We start from the raw sequence: 19,217 nt of genomic DNA on the forward strand, positions 1-19,217 counted from the left end.
TGGAAAGATGGAGTGAAAAAGATTTTGTGTGATCGGGGCCTGAACATGCAGGAGGGTGAAAGGAGGGCAAGGAATAGAGTGGATTGGAGCGATGTGGTATACCGGGGTTGACGTGCTGTCAGTGGATTGAATCAGGGCATGTGAGGCGTCTGGGGTAAACCATGGAAAGCTGTGTAGGTATGTATATTTGCGTGTGTGGACGTATGTATATACATGTGTATGGGGGGGGTTGGGCCATTTCTTTCGTCTGTTTCCTTGCGCTACCTCGCAAACGCGGGAGACAGCGACAAAGTATAATAATAAAAATAAAATAATATATATATATATACCCCTGGGGATAGGGGAGAAAGAATACTTCCCACGTATTCCCTGCGTGTCGTAGAAGGCGACTAAAAGGGGAGGGAGCGGGGGGCTGGAAATCCTCCCCTCTTGTTTTTTTTTTTTTTTTTTTTTTTCCCAAAAGAAGGAACAGAGAAGGGGGCCAGGTGAGGATATTCCCTCAGAGGCCCAGTCCTCTGTTCTTAATGCTACCTTGCTAACGCAGGAAATGGCGAATAGTTTGAAAAAAAAAAAAAAAATATATATATATATATATATATATATATATATATATATATATATATATATATATATATATTCTATCATCAAATACCCATACACCCATACACAATGTCTACACACACACGTCCACACACGCAAATATACATACCTATACATCTCAATGTACACATATATATACATACACAGACACATACATATATACCCATGCACACAATTAACACTGTCTGCCCCCATTCACTCCCATCGCCACCTCGCCACACATGGAATACCTTCCCCCTCCCCCCTCATGTGTGCGAGGTAGCACTAGGAAAAGACAACAAATGCCCCATTCGTTCACACTCAGTCTCTAGCTTTCACGCAATAATGCCCGAAACCACAGCTTCCTTTCCACATCCAGGCCCAACACAACTTTCCATGGTTTACCCCAGACGCTTCACATGCCTGATTCAATCCACTGACAGCACGTCAACCCCGGTATACCACATCGATCCAATTCACTCTATTCCTTGCCCTCCTTTCACCCTCCTGCATGTTCAGGCCCCGATCACACAAAATCCTTTTCACTCCATCTTTCCACCTCCAATTTGGTCTCCCACTTCTCCTCATTCCCTCCACCTCCGACACATATATCCTCTTGGTCAATCTTTCCTCACTCATTCTCTCCATGTGCCCAAACCATTTCAAAACACCCTCTTCTGCTCTCTCAACCATGCTCTTTTTATTTCCACACATCTCTCTTACCCTTACATTACTTACTCGATCAAACCACCTCACACCACACATTGTCCTCAAACATCTCATTTCCAGCACATCCACCCTCCTGCGCACAACTCTATCCATAGCCCATGCCTCACAACCATACACCATTGTTGGAACCACTATTCCTTCAAACATACCCATTTTTGCTTTCCAAGATAATGTTCTCGACTTCCACACATTCTTCAAGGCTCCCAGGATTTTCGCCCCCTCCCCCACCCTATGATTCACTTCTGCTTCCATGGTTCCATCCGCTGCCAGATCCGCTCCCAGATATCTAAAACACTACTTCCTCCAGTTTTTCTCCATTCAAACTTACCTCCCAAGTGACTTGACCCTCAACCCTACTGTACTTAATAACCTTGCTCTTATTCACATTTACTCTTAACTTTCTTCTTTCACACACTTTACCAAACTCAGTCACCAGCTTCTGCAGTTTCTCACATGAATCAGCCACCAGCACTGTATCATCAGCGAACAACAACTGACTCACTTCCCAAGCTCTCTCATCCACAACAGACTTCATACTTGCCCATCTTTCCAAAACTCTTGCATTCACCTCCCTAACAACCCCATCCATAAACAAATTAAACAACCATGGAGACATCACACACCCCTGCCACAAACCTACATTCACTGAAAACCAATCACTTTCCTCTCTTCCTGCACGTACACATGCCTTACATCCTCGATAAAAACTTTTCACTGCTTCTAACAACTTGCCTCCCACACCATATATTCTTAATACCTTCCACAGAGCATCTCTATCACATGCCTTCTCCAGATCCATAAATGCTACATACAAATCCATTTGCTTTTCTAAGTATTTCTCACATACATTCTTCAAAGCAAAAACATGATCCACACATCCTCTACCACTTCTGAAACCACACTGCTCTTCCCCAATCTGATGCTCTGTACATGCCTTCATCCTCTCAATCAATACCCTCCCATATAATTTACCAGGAATACTCAACAAACTTATACCTCTGTAATCTGAGCACTCACTCTTATCCCCTTTGCCTTTGTACAATGGCACTATGCAAGCATTCTGCCAATCCTCAGGCACCTCACCATGAGTCATACATACATTAAATAACCTTACCAACCAGTCAACAATACAGTCACCCCCTTTTTTAATAAATTCCACTGCAATACCATCCAAACCTGCTGCCTTGCCGGCTTTCATCTTCCGCAAACCTTTTACTACCTCTTCTCTGTTTACCAAATCATTCTCCCTAACCCTCTAACTTTGCACACCACCTCGACCAAAACACCCTATATCTGCCACTCTATCATCAAACACATTCAACAAACCTTCAAAATACTCACTCCATCTCCTTCTCACATCACCACTACTTGTTATCATCTCCCCATTTGCACCCTTCACTGAAGTTCCCATTTGCTCCCTTGTCTTACGCACTTTATTTACCTCCTTCCAAAACATCTTTTTATTCTCCCTAAAATTTAATGATACTCTCTCACCCCAACTCTCATTTGCCCTCTTTTTCACCTCTTGCACCTTTCTCTTGACCTCCTGTCTCTTTCTTTTATACATCTCCCACTCAATTGCATTTTTTCCCTGCAAAAATTGTCCAAATGCCTCTCTCTTCTCTTTCACTAATAATCTTACTTCTTCATCCCACCACTCACTACCCTTTCTAATCAACCCACCTCCCACTCTTCTCATGCCACAAGCATCTTTTGTGCAATCCATCACTGATTCCCTAAATACATCCCATTCCTCCCCCACTCCCCTTACTTCCATTGCTCTCACCTTTTCCCATTCTGTACTCAGTCTCTCCTGGTACTTCCTCACACAAGTCTCCTTCCCAAGCTCACTTACTCTCACTACCCTCTTCACCCCAACATTCACTCTTCTTTTCTGAAAACCCATACAAATCTTCACCTTAGCCTCCACAAGATAATGATCAGACATCCCTCCAGTTGCACCTCTCAGCACATTCACATCCAAAAGTCTCTCTTTCGCGCGCCTGTCAATTAACACGTAATCCAATAACGCTCTCTGGCCATCTCTCCTACTTACATAAGTATACTTATGTATATCTTGCTTTTTAAACCAGGTATTCCCAATCACCAGTCCTTTTTCAGCACATAAATCTACAAGCTCTTTACCATTTCCATTTACAACACTGAACACCCCATGTATACCAATTATTCCCTCAACTGCCACATTACTCACCTTTGCATTCAAATCACCCATCACTATAACCTGGTCTCGTGCATCAAAACCACTAACACACTCATTCAGCTGCTCCCAAAACACTTGCCTCTCATGGTCTTTCTTCTCATACCCAGGTGCATATGCACCAATAATCACCCATCTCTCTCCATCAACTTTCAGTTTTACCCATATTAATCGAGAATTTACTTTCTTACATTCTATCACGTACTCCCACAGCTCCTGTTTCAGGAGTACTGCTACTCCTTCCCTTGCTCTTGTCCTCTCACTAACCCCTGACTTTACTCCCAAGACATTCCCAAACTACTCTTCCCCTTTACCCTTGAGCTTCGTTTCACTCAGAGCCAGAACGTCCAGGTTCCTTTCCTCAAACATACTACCTATCTCTCCTTTTTTCACATCTTGGTTACATCCACACACATTTAGACACCCCAGTCTGAGCCTTCGAGGAGGATGAGCACTCCCCGCGTGACTCCTTCTTCTGTTTCCCATTTTAGAAAGTTAAATATACAAGGAGGGGAGGATTTCTGAACCCCGCTCCCGTCCCCTCTAGTCGCCTTCTATATATATATATATATATATATATATATATATATATATATATATATATATATTTTTTTTTATTTTATTTTTATTATACTTTGGCGGTCTCCCGCGTTTGCGAGGCAGCGCAAGGAAACAGACGAAAGAAATGGCCCAACCCCCCCCCCATACACATGTATATACATACGTCCATACACGCAAATATACATACCTACACAGCTTTCCATGGTTTACCCCAGACGCTTCACATGCCTTGATTCAATCCACTGACAGCACGTCAACCCCGGTATACCACATCGCTCCAATTCACTCTATTCCTTGCCCTCCTTTCACCCTCCTGCATGTTCAGGCCCCGATCACACAAAATCTTTTTCACTCCATCTTTCCACCTCCAATTTGGTCTCCCTCTTCTCCTCGTTCCCTCCACCTCCGACACATATATCCTCTTGGTCAATCTTTCCTCATTCATTCTCTCCATGTGCCCAAACCATTTCAAAACACCCTCTTCTGCTCTCTCAACCACGCTCTTTTTATTTCCACACATCTCTCTTACCCTTACATTACTTACTCGATCAAACCACCTCACACCACATATTGTCTTCAAACATTTCCTTTCCAACACATCCACCCTCCTCCGTACAACCCTATCTGTAGCCCACGTCTCGCAACCATACAACATTGTTGGAACCACTATTCCTTCAAACATACCCATTTTTGCTTTCTGAGATAAAGTTCTCGACTTCCACACATTCTTCAAGGCTCCCAGAATTTTCGCCACCTCCCCCACCCTATGATTCACTTCCGCTTCCATGGTTCCATCCACTGCCAAATCCACTCCCACATATCTAAAACACTTCACTTTCTCCAGTTTTTCTCCATTCAAACTTACCTCCCAATCGACTTGACCCTCAACCTTGCTGTACCTAATAACCTTGCTCTTATTCACATTCACTCTCAACTTTCTTCTTTCACACACTTTGCCAAACTCAATCACTAGCTACTGCAGTTTCTCACATGAATCAGCCACCAGCAATGTATCATCAGTGAACAACAACTGACTCACTTCCCAAGCTCTCTCATCCACAACAGACTGCATACTTGCCCCTCTTTCCAAAACTCTTGCATTCACCTCTCTAACAACCCCATCCATAAACAAATCAAACAACCATGGAGACATCACACACCCCTGCCGCAAACCTAAATTCACTGAGAACCAATCACTTTCCTCTCTTCCTACATGTACACATGCCTTACATCCTTGATAAAAACTTTTCACTGCTTCTAACAACTTTCCTCCCACACCATATATTCTAAATACCTTCCACAGAGCATCTCTATCAACTCTATCATATGCCTTCTCCAGATCCATAAATGCTACATACAAATCCATTTGCTTTTTTAAGTATTTCTCACATACATTCCTCAAAGCAAACACCTGATCCACACATCCTCTACCACTTCTGAAACCACAATGCTCTTCCCCAATCTGATGCTCTGTACATGTCTTCACCCTCTCAATCAATACCCTCCCATATAATTTACCAGGAATACTCAACAAACTTATAACTCTGTAATTTGAGCACTCACCTCCGTCCCCTTTGTCTTTGTACAATGGCACTATGCAAGCATTCCGCCAATCATCAGACACCTCACCATGAATCATACATACCTTAAATAACCTTACCAATCAGTCAACAATACAGTCACCCCTTTTTTTTTAAATTCCACTGCAATACCATCCAAACCCGCTGCCTTGCCAGCTTTCATCTTCCGCAAAGCTTTTGCTACCTCTTCTCTGTTTACCAAATCATTCTCTCTAACCCTCTCACTCTGCACACCACCTCGACCAAAACACCCTATATCTGCCACTCTAACATTAAACACATTCAACAAACCTTCAAAATACTCATTCCACCTCCTTCTCACATCACCACTACTTGTTATCACCTCCCCATTAGCCCCCTTCACTGATGTTCCCATTTGTTCCCTTGTCTTACGCACTTTATTTACCTCCTTCCAAAACATGCTTTTATTCTCCCTAAAATTTAATGATACTCTCTCACCCCAACTCTCATTTGCCCTCTTTTTCACCTCTTGCATGTTTCTCTTGACCTCCTGCCTCTTTCTTTTATACATCTCCAACTCATTTGCATTATTTCCCTGCACTAATCATCCAAATGCCTCTCTCTTCTCTTTCACTGATAATCTTACTTCTTCATCCCACCACTCACTACCCTTTCTAATCTGCCCATCTCCCACACTTCTCATGCCACAAGCATCTTTTGCGCAAGCCATCACTGCTTCCCTAAATGCATCCCATTCCTCCGCCACTCCCCTTACCTCCCCCTTACTTATTTATCTTAATTCCATCTCCAATTTGGTCTCCCACTTCTCTTCGTTCCCTCCACTTCTGACACATATATCCTCTTAGTCAATATTTCCTCACTCATTCTCTCCATGTGACCAAACCATTTCAAAACACCCTCTTCTCTCTCAACCACATTCTTTTTATTACCACACATCTCTCTTACCCTTTCATTACTTACTTGATTGAGCCACCTCACACCACAGAAAATAATCTATTCAAACCAACCTGAATACTGTACAGATTCTTGTGAGGCAAATGCATGTGCATTTTCTTCGACAGGTGGTGCACCTAAATCTTGTAATGCTCTTTGAGTGCTAGTAAGTTTGTCCTTCTGTTCTTTACGCTTTCTGGGGCTTGTACTTTGGCTTGAATATCTTAAAAAGCTCCATGCATGAACTTCCTCTGTGCGAGATTTCTTACTGCTTGATGGTGATGTTAATTTGCTTGAGCAACTTGGAATATTGGCCTGCAGTACATAAGTACAAATTATTCTTGCAACTCTTGCTATCTCCTATCGTATATATATATCATTTTCATAACATGATTCCTAAATTCTAACCACTTCCAGACCTCCATTCATTCAATATATCTGTTCCTCAATCAACATGTTTTCTCACTGCTAAAGAAAGTGACCCTTCAGAAAGTCAACAGTGATGACTTTCTAAGGTAACAATGCATCTTTGTCTAATTCCAAACCTTAAAGCAGTGTCCTCAAGTCTTCTAATATAAAATCTCCACATCATAAAAATCTTTTGTGATTCTTTTGAAGCTTTTAACCCCTTTTCAAAGTACACCAGTTCAATACCATATGATCTAAGGAGATCAATTCATGTTGCAAATACTTTTTCTTTTTTAGACTATTTACAGCTAGTACATGCGTTCATTTTTCAATACTTATCCACTGATTTTCCCTGAATAACACTTTAATAATTATATAAACTTGAAATACATCTACTTTAAACACTAACAAAATAATATGTATTTTCAAGGGCATATTGTATACCACTTACATATCTATGTTCATGCAAGCTAATATAAGCCAAATGGGGAGGTGATGTGAGAAGATGGAGTGAGTATTTTGAAGGTTTGTTGAATGTGTTAGATGACAGAGTGGCAGATATAGGGTGTTTTGGTCAAGGTCGTGTGCGAAGTGAGAGGATTAGGGAGAATGATTTGATAAACAGACAAGAGGTAGTGAAAGCTTTGCGGAGGATGAAAGCTGGCAAGGCAGCGGGTCTGGATGGTATTGCAGTGGAATTTATCAAAAAAGGGGTTGACTGTATTGTTGACTGGTTGGTAAGGATATTTAATGTATGTATGGCTCATGGTGAAGTGCCTGAGGATTGGTGGAATGCATGCATAGTGCTACTGTACAAAGGCAAAGGGAACAAAGGTGAGTGTTCAAATTACAGAGGTATAAGTTTGCTGAGTATTCCTGGGAAATTATATAGGAGGGTATTGATTGAGAGGGTGAGGGTATTTACAGAGCATCAGATTGGGGAAAAGCAGTGTGGTTTCAGAAGTGGTAGAAGATGTGTGGATCAGGTGTTTGCTTTGAAGAATGTATGTGAGAAATACTTAGAAAAACAGATGGATTTGTATGTAGCATTATGGATCTGGAGAGGGCATATGATAGAGTTGATAAAGATGCTCTGTGGAAGGTATTAAGAATATATGGTGTGGGAGGCAAGTTGCTAGAAACAGTGAAAAGCTTTTATTGAGGATGTAAGGCATGTGTACGAGTAGGAAGAGAGGAAAGTGACTGGTTCTCAGTGAATGTCGGTTTGCAGCAGGGGTGCGTGATGTCACCATGGTTGTTTAATTTGTTTATAGATGAGGTTGTTAGGGAGGTGAATGCAAGAGTTTTGGAAAGAGGGACAAGTATGCAGTCTGTTGTGGATGAGAGAGCTTGGGAAGTAAGTCAGCTGTTGTTCGCTGATGATACAGCGCTGGTGGCTGATTCGTGTGAGAAACTGCAGAAGCTGGTGACTGAGTTTGGTAAAAAGTGTGAAAGAAGAAAGCTGAGAGTAAATGTGAAAAAGAGCAAGGTTATTAGGCACAGTAGGGTTGAGGGACAAGTCAATTGGGAGGTAAGTTTGAATGGAGAAAAACTGGAGGAAGTAAAGTGTTTTTGATATCTGGGAGTGGATTTAGCAGCGAATGGAACCATGGAAGCGGAAGTGAGTCACAGGGTGGGGGAGGGGGCAAAATTTCTGGGAATGTTGAGGAATGTGTGGAACGCGATAACATTATCTCGGAAAGCAAAAATGGGTATATTTGGAGGAATAGTGGTTCCAAAAAATGTTATATGGTTGCAAGGCATGGGCTATAGATAGGGTTGTGGGAAGGAGGGTGGATGTGTTGGAAATGATGTTTGAGAGTTATGTAGTGTGAGGTGGTTTGATCGAGTAAGTAATGAAAGGGTAAGAGAGATGTGTGGTAATGAAAAGAGTGTGGTTGAGAGAGAAGGAGAGGGTGTTTTGAAATGGTTTGGTCAAATGGAGAGAATAAGTGTGGAAAGATTGATCAAGAGGATATGTGTGTCAGAGGTGGAGGGAACAAGAAGTGGGAGACCAAATTGGAGGTGGAAAGATGGAGTGAAAAAGATTTTGAGCAATCGGGGCCTGAACATGCAGGAGGGTGAAAGGCATGCAAGGAATAGAGTGAACTGGAACGATATGATATACCAGGGTCGACATGCTGCCAATGGATTGAACTAGGGCATGTGAAGCATCTGGGGTAAACCATGGAAAGTTTTGTGAGTCCTGGATGTGGAAAGGGAGCTGTGGTTTCAGTGCATTATACATGACAGCTAGAGACTAAGTGTGAACGAATGTGGCCTTTATTGTCTTTTTTTAGCACTACCTCTCAAACGTGGGGAGTGTGTTGTCATTTTATGAGTGGCAGGGTGGCGATGGGAATGAATAAAGGCAGACAGTATGAATTATGCACATGTGTATATATGTTGGAAAGGATCACAATTTTGCACGCACAAAAGATGAAAAGATGCAATGGTTTTAAAGTCCAACAGGAAGATAATGACACGACCACCAATACTGTAAACACTAACACAGCAGTCTTGCTGCGAAGATATACAGTCAGTGATAAAACTAACTCAATATTACTTCATAAACAAGAGAAAACATGGAAGTATAGCAATCTGTTGAGGGTCTTGGCTGTGGATGGTCGACTTTGGTTTCAGTTGAGGGTAAACATGTCTACCAAATGGCGTCCTAGCTTCGTCTCTTCGATGTATATCAACTGACTGTTATATTTCTCTCTTGTGTCTCCCCTGATGATGTGATTATTACACGAAAGTGCACTTGGGAACTTATCGTGTTTCATTTTCCCCGTGGACTCATAGGAATGTGCATATATGTATATGTCTGTGTATGTATATACATGTATACATTGAAATGTATAGGTATGTATATGTGCTTGTGTGTACATGTACGTATATACATGTGTATGTGGGTGGGTAGGGCCATTCTTTCGTCTGTTTCCTTGCGCTACCTCACTAATGTGGGAGGCAGCAACAAAGTATAATGAAAAAATATATAAATTTTGTTCACATTTACACTTAACTCTCTCCTGTCATACATTCTCCTAACTCAGCCACCAGCCACTCAAGTTTCTCTCTGAAGTCTGCTACTGGGAATTGTCTCCCTTGCTCCTATATTCCAACATACCAGAGACCTATCCCTAACCCTAACAGGGGTGTAGCAGGGGGTTGAGACAGGACTGTTTGAGTCTAAGTGTGAATGGAGAAGTCCTGGAGGAACTAAAGTACTTCAGGTACTTGGGATTGGATGGAATGATGGTCATAAGTTGGGAAAAGGACTTTGGGTCCTGGGTGCATTAAGAAGTAAGAGGAGGAAGTCACCATCTGCTAAGTCAAAGAAGGGTGTGTTTGAAGTTATAGTAGTTCCATCACTGTTGTATGGATGTCAATCATGGGCCTTATATACAATAAGCAAAGAAGAAAGTATACCTATAGGAAATGACATACCTAATGAAAAAAGATGGTATGAGGTAGGTTCACTGGGTAAGGATGGAAACAACAAGAGACGTAAGAACAGTCTGGTTAAGAGAGCTAACCCAGGTATGTTGAAATGACTTGGACATACGGAAGGGATGAGAAAAAAAAAATTGACTAAGAGCATCCATGCCAGGTAACAGGAGGAGGGGAAGAGGGAGACCAAAAAGGATATAGGAAGACTGACTGAAGAAGGATTTTGGTTACCTGGGTCTGAATATTCAGGAGGGTGAAAATGAATGCAGTGAATCGATTTGGTATACAAGAAGAAATGTCAAGTCAACAGGCTGAATCAGGGTATACAAAATAATCAAAGTAAGCACTGGATGAGTCTGTGGGTCTTGGCTGTGGATGGTCGACTTTGGTTTCAGTAAATCATATATGACAGACAGCAAATGAGGTGCTGTTCAATTGTTAATTATATTACCTCACTAAGGAAGAAGCAACATCTGGGTATGAGAAAAAAATAAAAAGCTAATGTGGAAACTGCACTGAAAGATTTTGGTAAAGTGGATCATAAAATTGAAGAGTACTAGCTGCAGGAAGAGAAATATTTTTTCTTTCATTTTTCTGTATCACTTGCCTCATTTACACAGTTCTCTTCTAGTAGAGCAGAATGTTTCCTCTTGCTATCAGACTTCTGACCATGAGCTGTGTTTTCATTCTCGTTGCCAAACCTGCAATATTTCACATAATATACACTATTTCAGTCTTTCTGTTTTACTAAAATTCAACTCACAGGAAAATCACAAAAGAGCTACAGCTAGCTATCACACAAGAAATGTCAGCTATAAATCACATAAGAGGTCATGCACTATTCAGGTTCATTACTAATCAACAAATATAACTGCCAGAAATTAGTGCCAGGCTTAGCATACTGGACTGTTACACTTGTCAATGTAATATTACTAGGGAAGAAAGAATGGTCAGTCAAAAGGAAGAATTTTCTATGTAATGATTTATTATTTTTTCTTTTTTTATGTTAGCTGAGGGACAAATTAGTTGGGATGTAAGTCTGAATGGAGAACGATTGGAGGAAATGAAGTGCTTTAGATATCTAGGAGTGGACTCAGCAGTAAATGGAACTATGGAAGTGGAAGTGAGTCACAGGGTGGGGGAGGAGGTGAAGGTTCTGGAAACGATGAGGAATGTGTGGAAGGAGAGAACATTATCTTGGAGACTTCTTTGGAGTATAGATGACTGCCTTAGAGGAAGAAACAAAATATACATGTCAAAGGAGTCTTTACAAAACTAGTTGAGGTCACCAACAAAGTTCTGCTGGGTTCTCTTCTAGACCCATTACTCTTCTTGATCTATGAGAATGACTTGCCAGAGGGCATGAACTCCTGAATATGCTTGCAGATGATGTTTAAGTCATGACAGTGAAAAGTATGAAGAACTGCATCTTACAAGGGAACCTTGACCCATAAATGGATGTAGTAAATGGTTCGTGCAATTCAATGTCAGTAACTGTATAGATAAGAGGGTGAGACAGCATGAGTACTATCTAGCAGGATACAATCTGAAGGAATACGTGTGTTACAGGGACCTAGGAGTTGACATTGTCCCTAACCTGTCACCAGAGTTCCACATTAGGAAAATAGTAAAAGAAATGACAGCATAGCTATCAAGCTAGCAGCTCACAAACTGAGTCCAGAACTAGATGATACCAGAGAAGGGCAACAAGGATGGTACCAAATGAAGTTTTAAATCTGCCCATCATGGAAGAGAGAAGAGTGGGGGTGACCTGATCACAATCTTTCAGTTCTAAAGTCAAATTGATGTTGCAGACAGTGAACAGTTCTTCAAAAGATGTAGGGATAGAGCAACTAGATGGCATAACATGAAACTAAACAAAAAAAACTTGTTATAAAACGTAAAGAAGTACTTTTATAATATAAGAATGGTTGAGGAATACAATAAACTGAAGAAGGGTATGGTAAATGCAGACAGCATACAAAAGTTTAAAATGTTGTTCAACAGATGAGACCCCAGTAAGGGATCAAAGTGCTAATGGCGGCCCAGAGGACAAAAAAATAAATGACAGTCGCCCCACACGATTGAGTATAAGAGTGTAATATGAAATCCGAATGTACACACTTTTCAGGCATTCTCTAAAAATAGAATACATTGCAAGCACCATAGGACAAAGGTGATTATGAAATCATTAGAAGAAAAATGGCAAACTTTGATTGTAGATATGAGTTGGTTGGGAAAATTTTTTCTTAATGAGAAGTGGAGGTGCTTTACAGAAAAGTTAAACAGAAATGTAGACAATATGTATCTAAAACAGGTAATAAAAACCCAATTATCAGCAGAGGAAGAAAGTGCAGAGAACATGAGAGAGAATGGATACTGCAAGTGCTAAAGCAAGAGCATACAAATGATATCTGAAGTGAAAGACTGACAAGAAGTAGAGAACATTGAAAAAAGTAATAACTTTAAGAATTCAGTAGGGGATTGTGTAGAAGATATATGCTGTAAATATCTGAACATCGTAATTGTAACCCTAAGGCATTTTGAAGTTATGCCGTAGGTAGAACAAAAATCAATAATAGGGTCAGCATTCTCTGCACTAGAAGGTAATTTGTGCAGTACAAACATAGAAAAAGCAAGTATTTTGAGTAAATTTTTTGTTGTGTGCTTACTGCTGAAAACACACCTAATATTCCAAGAATTTCATTAAGGTGTTCATATCTTGCAATAACACAGACATAAGTGAAATCTGTTCCACAAGATGTCAGAACTGAATATGAATAAAGCCACAGAGCCAGATGGACTGCACCTACAGTCTTGAAAGAAATGGAAGCTGTGATAGCAACTGGTATTTTGCCCTTAGATTAGAAAAATGGTTATTTCAGACAAATGTTTAAGAGTGGAAATAGAAGCTCTGCTGTCAATTACAGGCCAGTTTGCCTTACCTATGTAATGTGCAAAGTAATGGGAGTCAGTTGCTGTAGACATCATGATAAAACATATGAATGATCAATTTATTCTGTGAAGAACAGAATGATTTTGTTCCTAACAGATTATGTACATAGCAGTTACTTATAATTCCTGATACATGAAGGTAAATTGGTTGATGTGGTTTATTTTGACTTTAGAACGGCATCTGATGAGTTCCCACACTGGAGATCTCTCTGTATACTGGTTTCTTAGAGTCATGGAAAAATATAACACTGATTCATGGAATGTCTAGGAGATGGCAAAAGATTTAGTGGCTGTTTTTCAGATTAAAAGCCCATGACCAGTGGTCTTTCTCAGGGTAGCATGCTGGTGGTCTTTGCTGTTAGTTATTTTCGTTAATGATATACCTGATTCGATTGCTGGTCTATTGAAAATATTTGCTGTTGATGCAAGGATCTATCGAGTCCAATTCTCAATACCAGGTTGCTCAGACCGACAGCAACAGACTGTGTAATTTGTCACATTTCTGACAGCTCAAATTTAATGTTAATAAATACAGATTTCTTTACCAGGGATAAAGCAACCCTTGCTACTCATATTCTTTTTAGATCACTTGAAGGCATAGTGACAGAATTTGTATGCAAGGAAGCAAAAAAAGATTCGCGTGTTCTGGGGATGATGAGTTGAAGCACAATTAAAGAAAGCTATTACCATTTTAGATGTGACTAACTTCTATCCACCTAGATGGCAAGATGAAAGGAGGTTATACTGTGCCATGATAAGACACACCTGAATAGGGAAATTTCATTCAGTCACCAGATTGACTGAATATGGCAAATCAGAAAGGAATTCAAAGATTGTGAAACAGCATTGGTGGAAAGTCTGAGATATCTAAAGTATAAGAAATGACTTCAGTAACTAAACCTACACTCGCTGGAATAACCAGGAATGGGTGGGAAAATGACAGAATTTTTCAAAGACATGCATGAGATGGTAAAAATCAAAAGGAAGGTCTTTTTTGAGTTACAAAAACCACTTAATTGAGATCATAACTATAAGTTTCAAAAACAGCAGTGCAGGTATATCTATCTGTATCTCTGATGCTCATTCCTTCCATGAACTCCCATCAAGGGGGTAGCCACAGCAAAAGTCTCCACTAATCCCTATCCTTATATGCCTTCATCACATACACCATTCCACGCACTATTCTACCCTTTCTCTCCCTTCTGCATTCTTCCATTTTATGTCCCCATGTTTTCTTCCCACAACAACTCCTTCAATTGTAATATAATACACTCTCCTTGTAAACTCCTCACCTTGCTTCTTTCCACTTGCCCAAACCACCTCAAAGTATTATGTTTCACCTATTCTATCACCTCAAAATTCATTCCTTTTGCATTCCTTAACAAACAGATCTTTCATACACCCCTTTATTTATTTCTTATTCCATCTGGTCATACTATACACTCCTCTCACATAACTCATTTCCACTGCCTGGATTTCTGAGCCTGTGATTCATTCCATGTCAATGTTTCAGCTGCATTCACCTCTACCCTTCTTTATTCTATAGAGACACTCAGTGACTTTATCCTGTACTGCTCTCTCCCTTCTCTCTTTCCATGTCACCAAAATTACCCAAGATAGCTCCTAAATACTTAAATTCTGTCACCTCTTCCAGTCCTTTTCTTCTCAACATCTATAATATAAATTAGTATATTTTCATCACTAAGTCTATAGGGCTTTGCAAAATCAATACTTTCATATGTTCCCTTTTAAACACTATCACTTTACTTTCACTCGCGTTCACCCTCAACTGCTTAAGCTTACATCATAAAACACATAACCTTCTGCAACCCCTCTTCACTCTCAGCAAATGACACAGTGATATCCATAAAAAGGCTTGTCAGTAGCTTCCATACCTCACCCTAACACTTCATCTCTGCATCTCCTTATCCTAGGTTTGCTTGTATCTCTCTTATCACTCCATCCATAAATATAATAAAAAGCCACGGTGACATCACACAGCCTACGCACCTATATGTACACAGAAAGTTCTGCTCAACTCTCCATCCACTCTCACATGCGCTTGCCCCTTTACTGAAGGCTTTCACACCATCCAGTTGTCCCCGTACCCTAACTATCCTTAACATATCATATAAAGAATTCTCTTCAACTCTTATGCACTTTCTCCAGATCCATAAAAGTTGCATACAACTTCCTACCTTTCAAGGTAATTTTCTACAGTCATTCTCACAGAAGAAATCTGGTCCACATAACCCCTACCTAAAACCCCCTTGCTCCTCCCTTATCCTTCGTACAGTTACTTCCATCACTCTGTCAATCAACACTCTTGCATACAATTTTCCTGGCATACATAAGAGATCTCTCCATGAATAAAAGAATAACAGCTTTCATCCAATCCCCAGACACAACCTTCTGTTCCCATACTAAACTACACATGAAATGCATCCACTCTATCACACTTTCTCCTCCATACTTCAACATTTCAGCTGTAATCCCATCTACTCCTGGGGTCTTTCCTAAGTTCGACCTTCAATGTAAGTTAGATATGAAAAAGTACTCCTTTGATATCTGTATGGTGTGACCAAAGCTCATTCCAAGTGGATGTTTCCAATGCTTCTACCCTGGATTTATCCACGAAAAATTGAATTTCTGGAATGACAAAAAAATCTGAATTGCTAACACAACATGCGGTCCACCAACATCACACCAAACAAACATAGTCTTGTTTCAAAATCACAAGCAGAATAGTATGAAGGCTAATGTTCACTCTGACCTCACAAAATTTACAAAATGTTCAAAAAGGTAATAATACCACCTGAACTGCCCCGACCTAAGGTAGAGGGAGAGTTTGAAGGTTGGGTTGGAGTGAACACTGGAGTGGATTACTCTTTATACATTGGGGTAAATTTCAATATACTGACGCGCGTTTTCTAGGCCTACCATCTGTGTTCTACTCTTACGAAATCACTCGTGCCATTGTAAAGAATATTTGTAAAGGAGTATGGGAATTTTCCCGTGAAGGAACTATAACAAACACTTAAGAGCCCTTTACCTCCCAGCAACCTTAACAAAAGTTACCTAGCCTGGATACATTCCTCGGCATGCATCTCAATTTCCGACGAGGAAAAAGAAGTGTCACATATGGGACATTTCACGTCCATGTTCCTTATTAACTGTGTCACCAATATTACCAAGTGTCGATGGCAAATAATCTTTTTAATTCTCTTTTCTCATAGGAACACTTATCTTCCGTTCAAAACCCAAGGTTTTCCAAGAACTCAGGGGGGTCGCTCTCTTTTAAGACGAACTGGGACAACTGATATTGCCCGTTTTCCCTTGTTTCATAATTCTGCTTATTATTATGATGATACTTAATCGTCGTTTCCCGCGTCAGCGAAAGTAGCGCCAGGAAACAAACGAAAAACGACCAATCAAATCAATATACACATGTAAATACATAAACGCACATACATGTACATATGTGCATATGCCCCTGGGCATGAGAAGAAAGATCATGAGAGGCAAGTGTTTTGGGAGCAGCTGAGTGAGTGTGTTAGTAGTTTTGATGCACAAGACCGGGTCATAGTGATGGGTGATTTGAATGCAAAGGTGAGTAATGTGGCAGTTGAGGGAATAATCGGTGTAAATGGGGTGTTCAGTGTTGTAAATGGAAATGGTGAAGAGCTTGTAGATTTATGTGCTGAAAAAGGACTGGTGATTGGGAATACCTGGTTTAAAAAGAGAGATATACATAAGTATACGTATGTAAGTAGGAGAGATGGACAGAGAGCGTTATTGGATTACGTGTTAATTGATAGGCGCGCGAAAGAGAGACTTTTGGATGTTAATGTGCTGACAAATGCAACTGGAGGGATGTCTGATCATTATCTTGTGAAGGGAAAGGTGAAGATTTGTAGAGGTTTTCAGAAAAGAAGAGAGAATGTTGGGGTGAAGAGAGTGGTGAGAGTCAGTGAGCTTGGGAAGGAGACTTGTGTGAGGAAGTACCAGGAGAGACTGAGTACAGAATGGAAAAAGGTGAAAACAAAGGACGTAAGGGGAATGGGGGAGGAATGGGATGTATTTAGGGAAGCAGTGATGGCTTGCGCAAAAGATGCTTGCGGCATGAGAAGCGTGGGAGGTGGGCAGATTAGAAAGGGTAGTGAGTGGTGGGATGAAGTAAGACTATTAGTGAAAGAGAAGAGAGAGGCATTTGGACGATTTTTTGCAGGGAAATAATGCAAATGACTGGGAGATGTAAAAAAAAAAAAAAAAAAAAGAGGCAGGAGGTCAAGAGAAAGGGGCAAGGGGTGAAAAAGAGGGCAAATGAGAGTTGGGGTGAGAGAGTATCATTAAATTTTAGGGAGAATAAAAAGATGTTTTAGAAGGAGGTAAACAAAGTTCGTAAGACAAGGGAACTAATGAGAACATCAGTGAAGGGGGCTAATGAGGCGGTGATAACAAGTAGTGGTGATGTGAGAGGAGATGGAGTGAGTATTTTGAAGGTTTGTTGAATGTGTTTGATGATAGAGTGGCAGATATAGGGTGTTTTGGTCGAGGTGGTGTGCAAAGTGAGAGGGTTAGGGAGAATGATTTGGTAAACAGAGAAGAGGTAGTAAAAGCTTTGCAGAAGATGAAAGCCGGCAAGGCAGCAGGTTTGGATGGTATTGCAGTGGAATTTATCAAAAAAGGGGGTGACTGTATTGTTGACTGGTTGGTAAGCTTATTTAATGTATGTATGACTCATGGTGAGGTGCCTGAGGAGTGGAGGAATGCTTGCATAGTGCCATTGTACAAAGGCAAAGGGGATAAAAGTGAGTGCTCAAATTACAGAGGTATGAATTTGTTGAGTATACCTAGGAAATTATATGGGAGGATATTGATTGAGGGGGTGAAGGCATGTACAGAGCATCAGATTAGGGAAGAGCAGTGTGGTTTCAGAAGTGGTAGATGATGTGTGGATCAGGTGTTTGCTTTGAAGAATGTGCGTGAGAAATACTTAGAAAAGTAATTGGATTTGTATGTAGCATTTATGGATCTGGAGAAGGCATATGATAGAGTTGATAGAGATGCTCTGTGGAAGGTATTAAGAATATATGGTGTGGGAGGCAAGTTGTTAGAAGCAGTGAAATGTTTTTATCGAGGATGTAAGGCATGTTTACGAGTAGGAAGAGAGGAAAGTGATTGGTTCTCTGTGAATGTTGGTTTGCGGCAGGGGTGAGTGATGTCTCCAAGGTTGTTTAATTTGTTTATGGATGGGGTTGTTAGGGAGGTGAATGAAGAGTTTTGGAAAGAGGGACAAGTATGCAGTCTGTTGTGGATGAGAGAGCTTGGGAAGCGAGTCAGTTGTTGTTCGCTGATGATACAGCGCTGGTGGCTGATTCGTGCGAGAAACTGCAGAAGCTGGTGACTGAGTTTGGTAAAGTGTGTGAAAGAAGAAAGCTGAGAGTAAATGTGAATAAGAGCAAGGTTATTAGGTACAGTAGGGTTGGGGATAAGTCAATTGGGAGGTACGTTTGAATTGAGAAAAACTGGAGGAAGTGAAGTGTTTTAGATATCTGGGAGTGGATTTGGCAGCGGATGGAGCCATGGAAGCGGATATGAGTCACAGGGTGGGGGAAAGGGCGAAAGTTCTGGGAGCGTTGAAGCATGTGTGGAAGGCGAGAACGTTATCTTGGAAAGCAAAAATGGGTATGTTTGAAGGAACAGTGGTTCCAGCAATGTTATATGGTTGCGAGGCGTGGGCTATAGAGAGTTGTGCGGAGGAGGGTGGATGTGCTGGAAATGAGATGTTTGAGGACAATATGTGGTGTGAGGTGGTT

General features: G+C 40.8%; 1 protein-coding gene across 1 annotated transcript in view; it reads right to left on the reverse strand.

Moving 5' to 3' along the window:
• LOC139748917 (uncharacterized) overlaps positions 1 to 16,723 on the reverse strand; it is a 144,314-nt gene extending 127,591 nt beyond the window's left edge. Inside the window, exons 1-3 of the mRNA XM_071662279.1 lie at positions 16,477 to 16,723; positions 11,051 to 11,144; positions 6,657 to 6,897 (exon numbers count right to left, since the gene is read on the reverse strand). Coding sequence (XP_071518380.1) covers positions 6,657 to 6,897; positions 11,051 to 11,144; positions 16,477 to 16,559 — 418 coding nt within the window. The 5' untranslated portion in view covers positions 16,560 to 16,723. The remainder of the gene's footprint in view (positions 1 to 6,656; positions 6,898 to 11,050; positions 11,145 to 16,476) is intronic.
• Positions 16,724 to 19,217: the final 2,494 nt, after the last annotated feature.

This window comes from Panulirus ornatus, chromosome 6 (genome assembly GCF_036320965.1).
Source record: "Panulirus ornatus isolate Po-2019 chromosome 6, ASM3632096v1, whole genome shotgun sequence".
Taxonomy (NCBI): domain Eukaryota; kingdom Metazoa; phylum Arthropoda; class Malacostraca; order Decapoda; family Palinuridae; genus Panulirus; species Panulirus ornatus.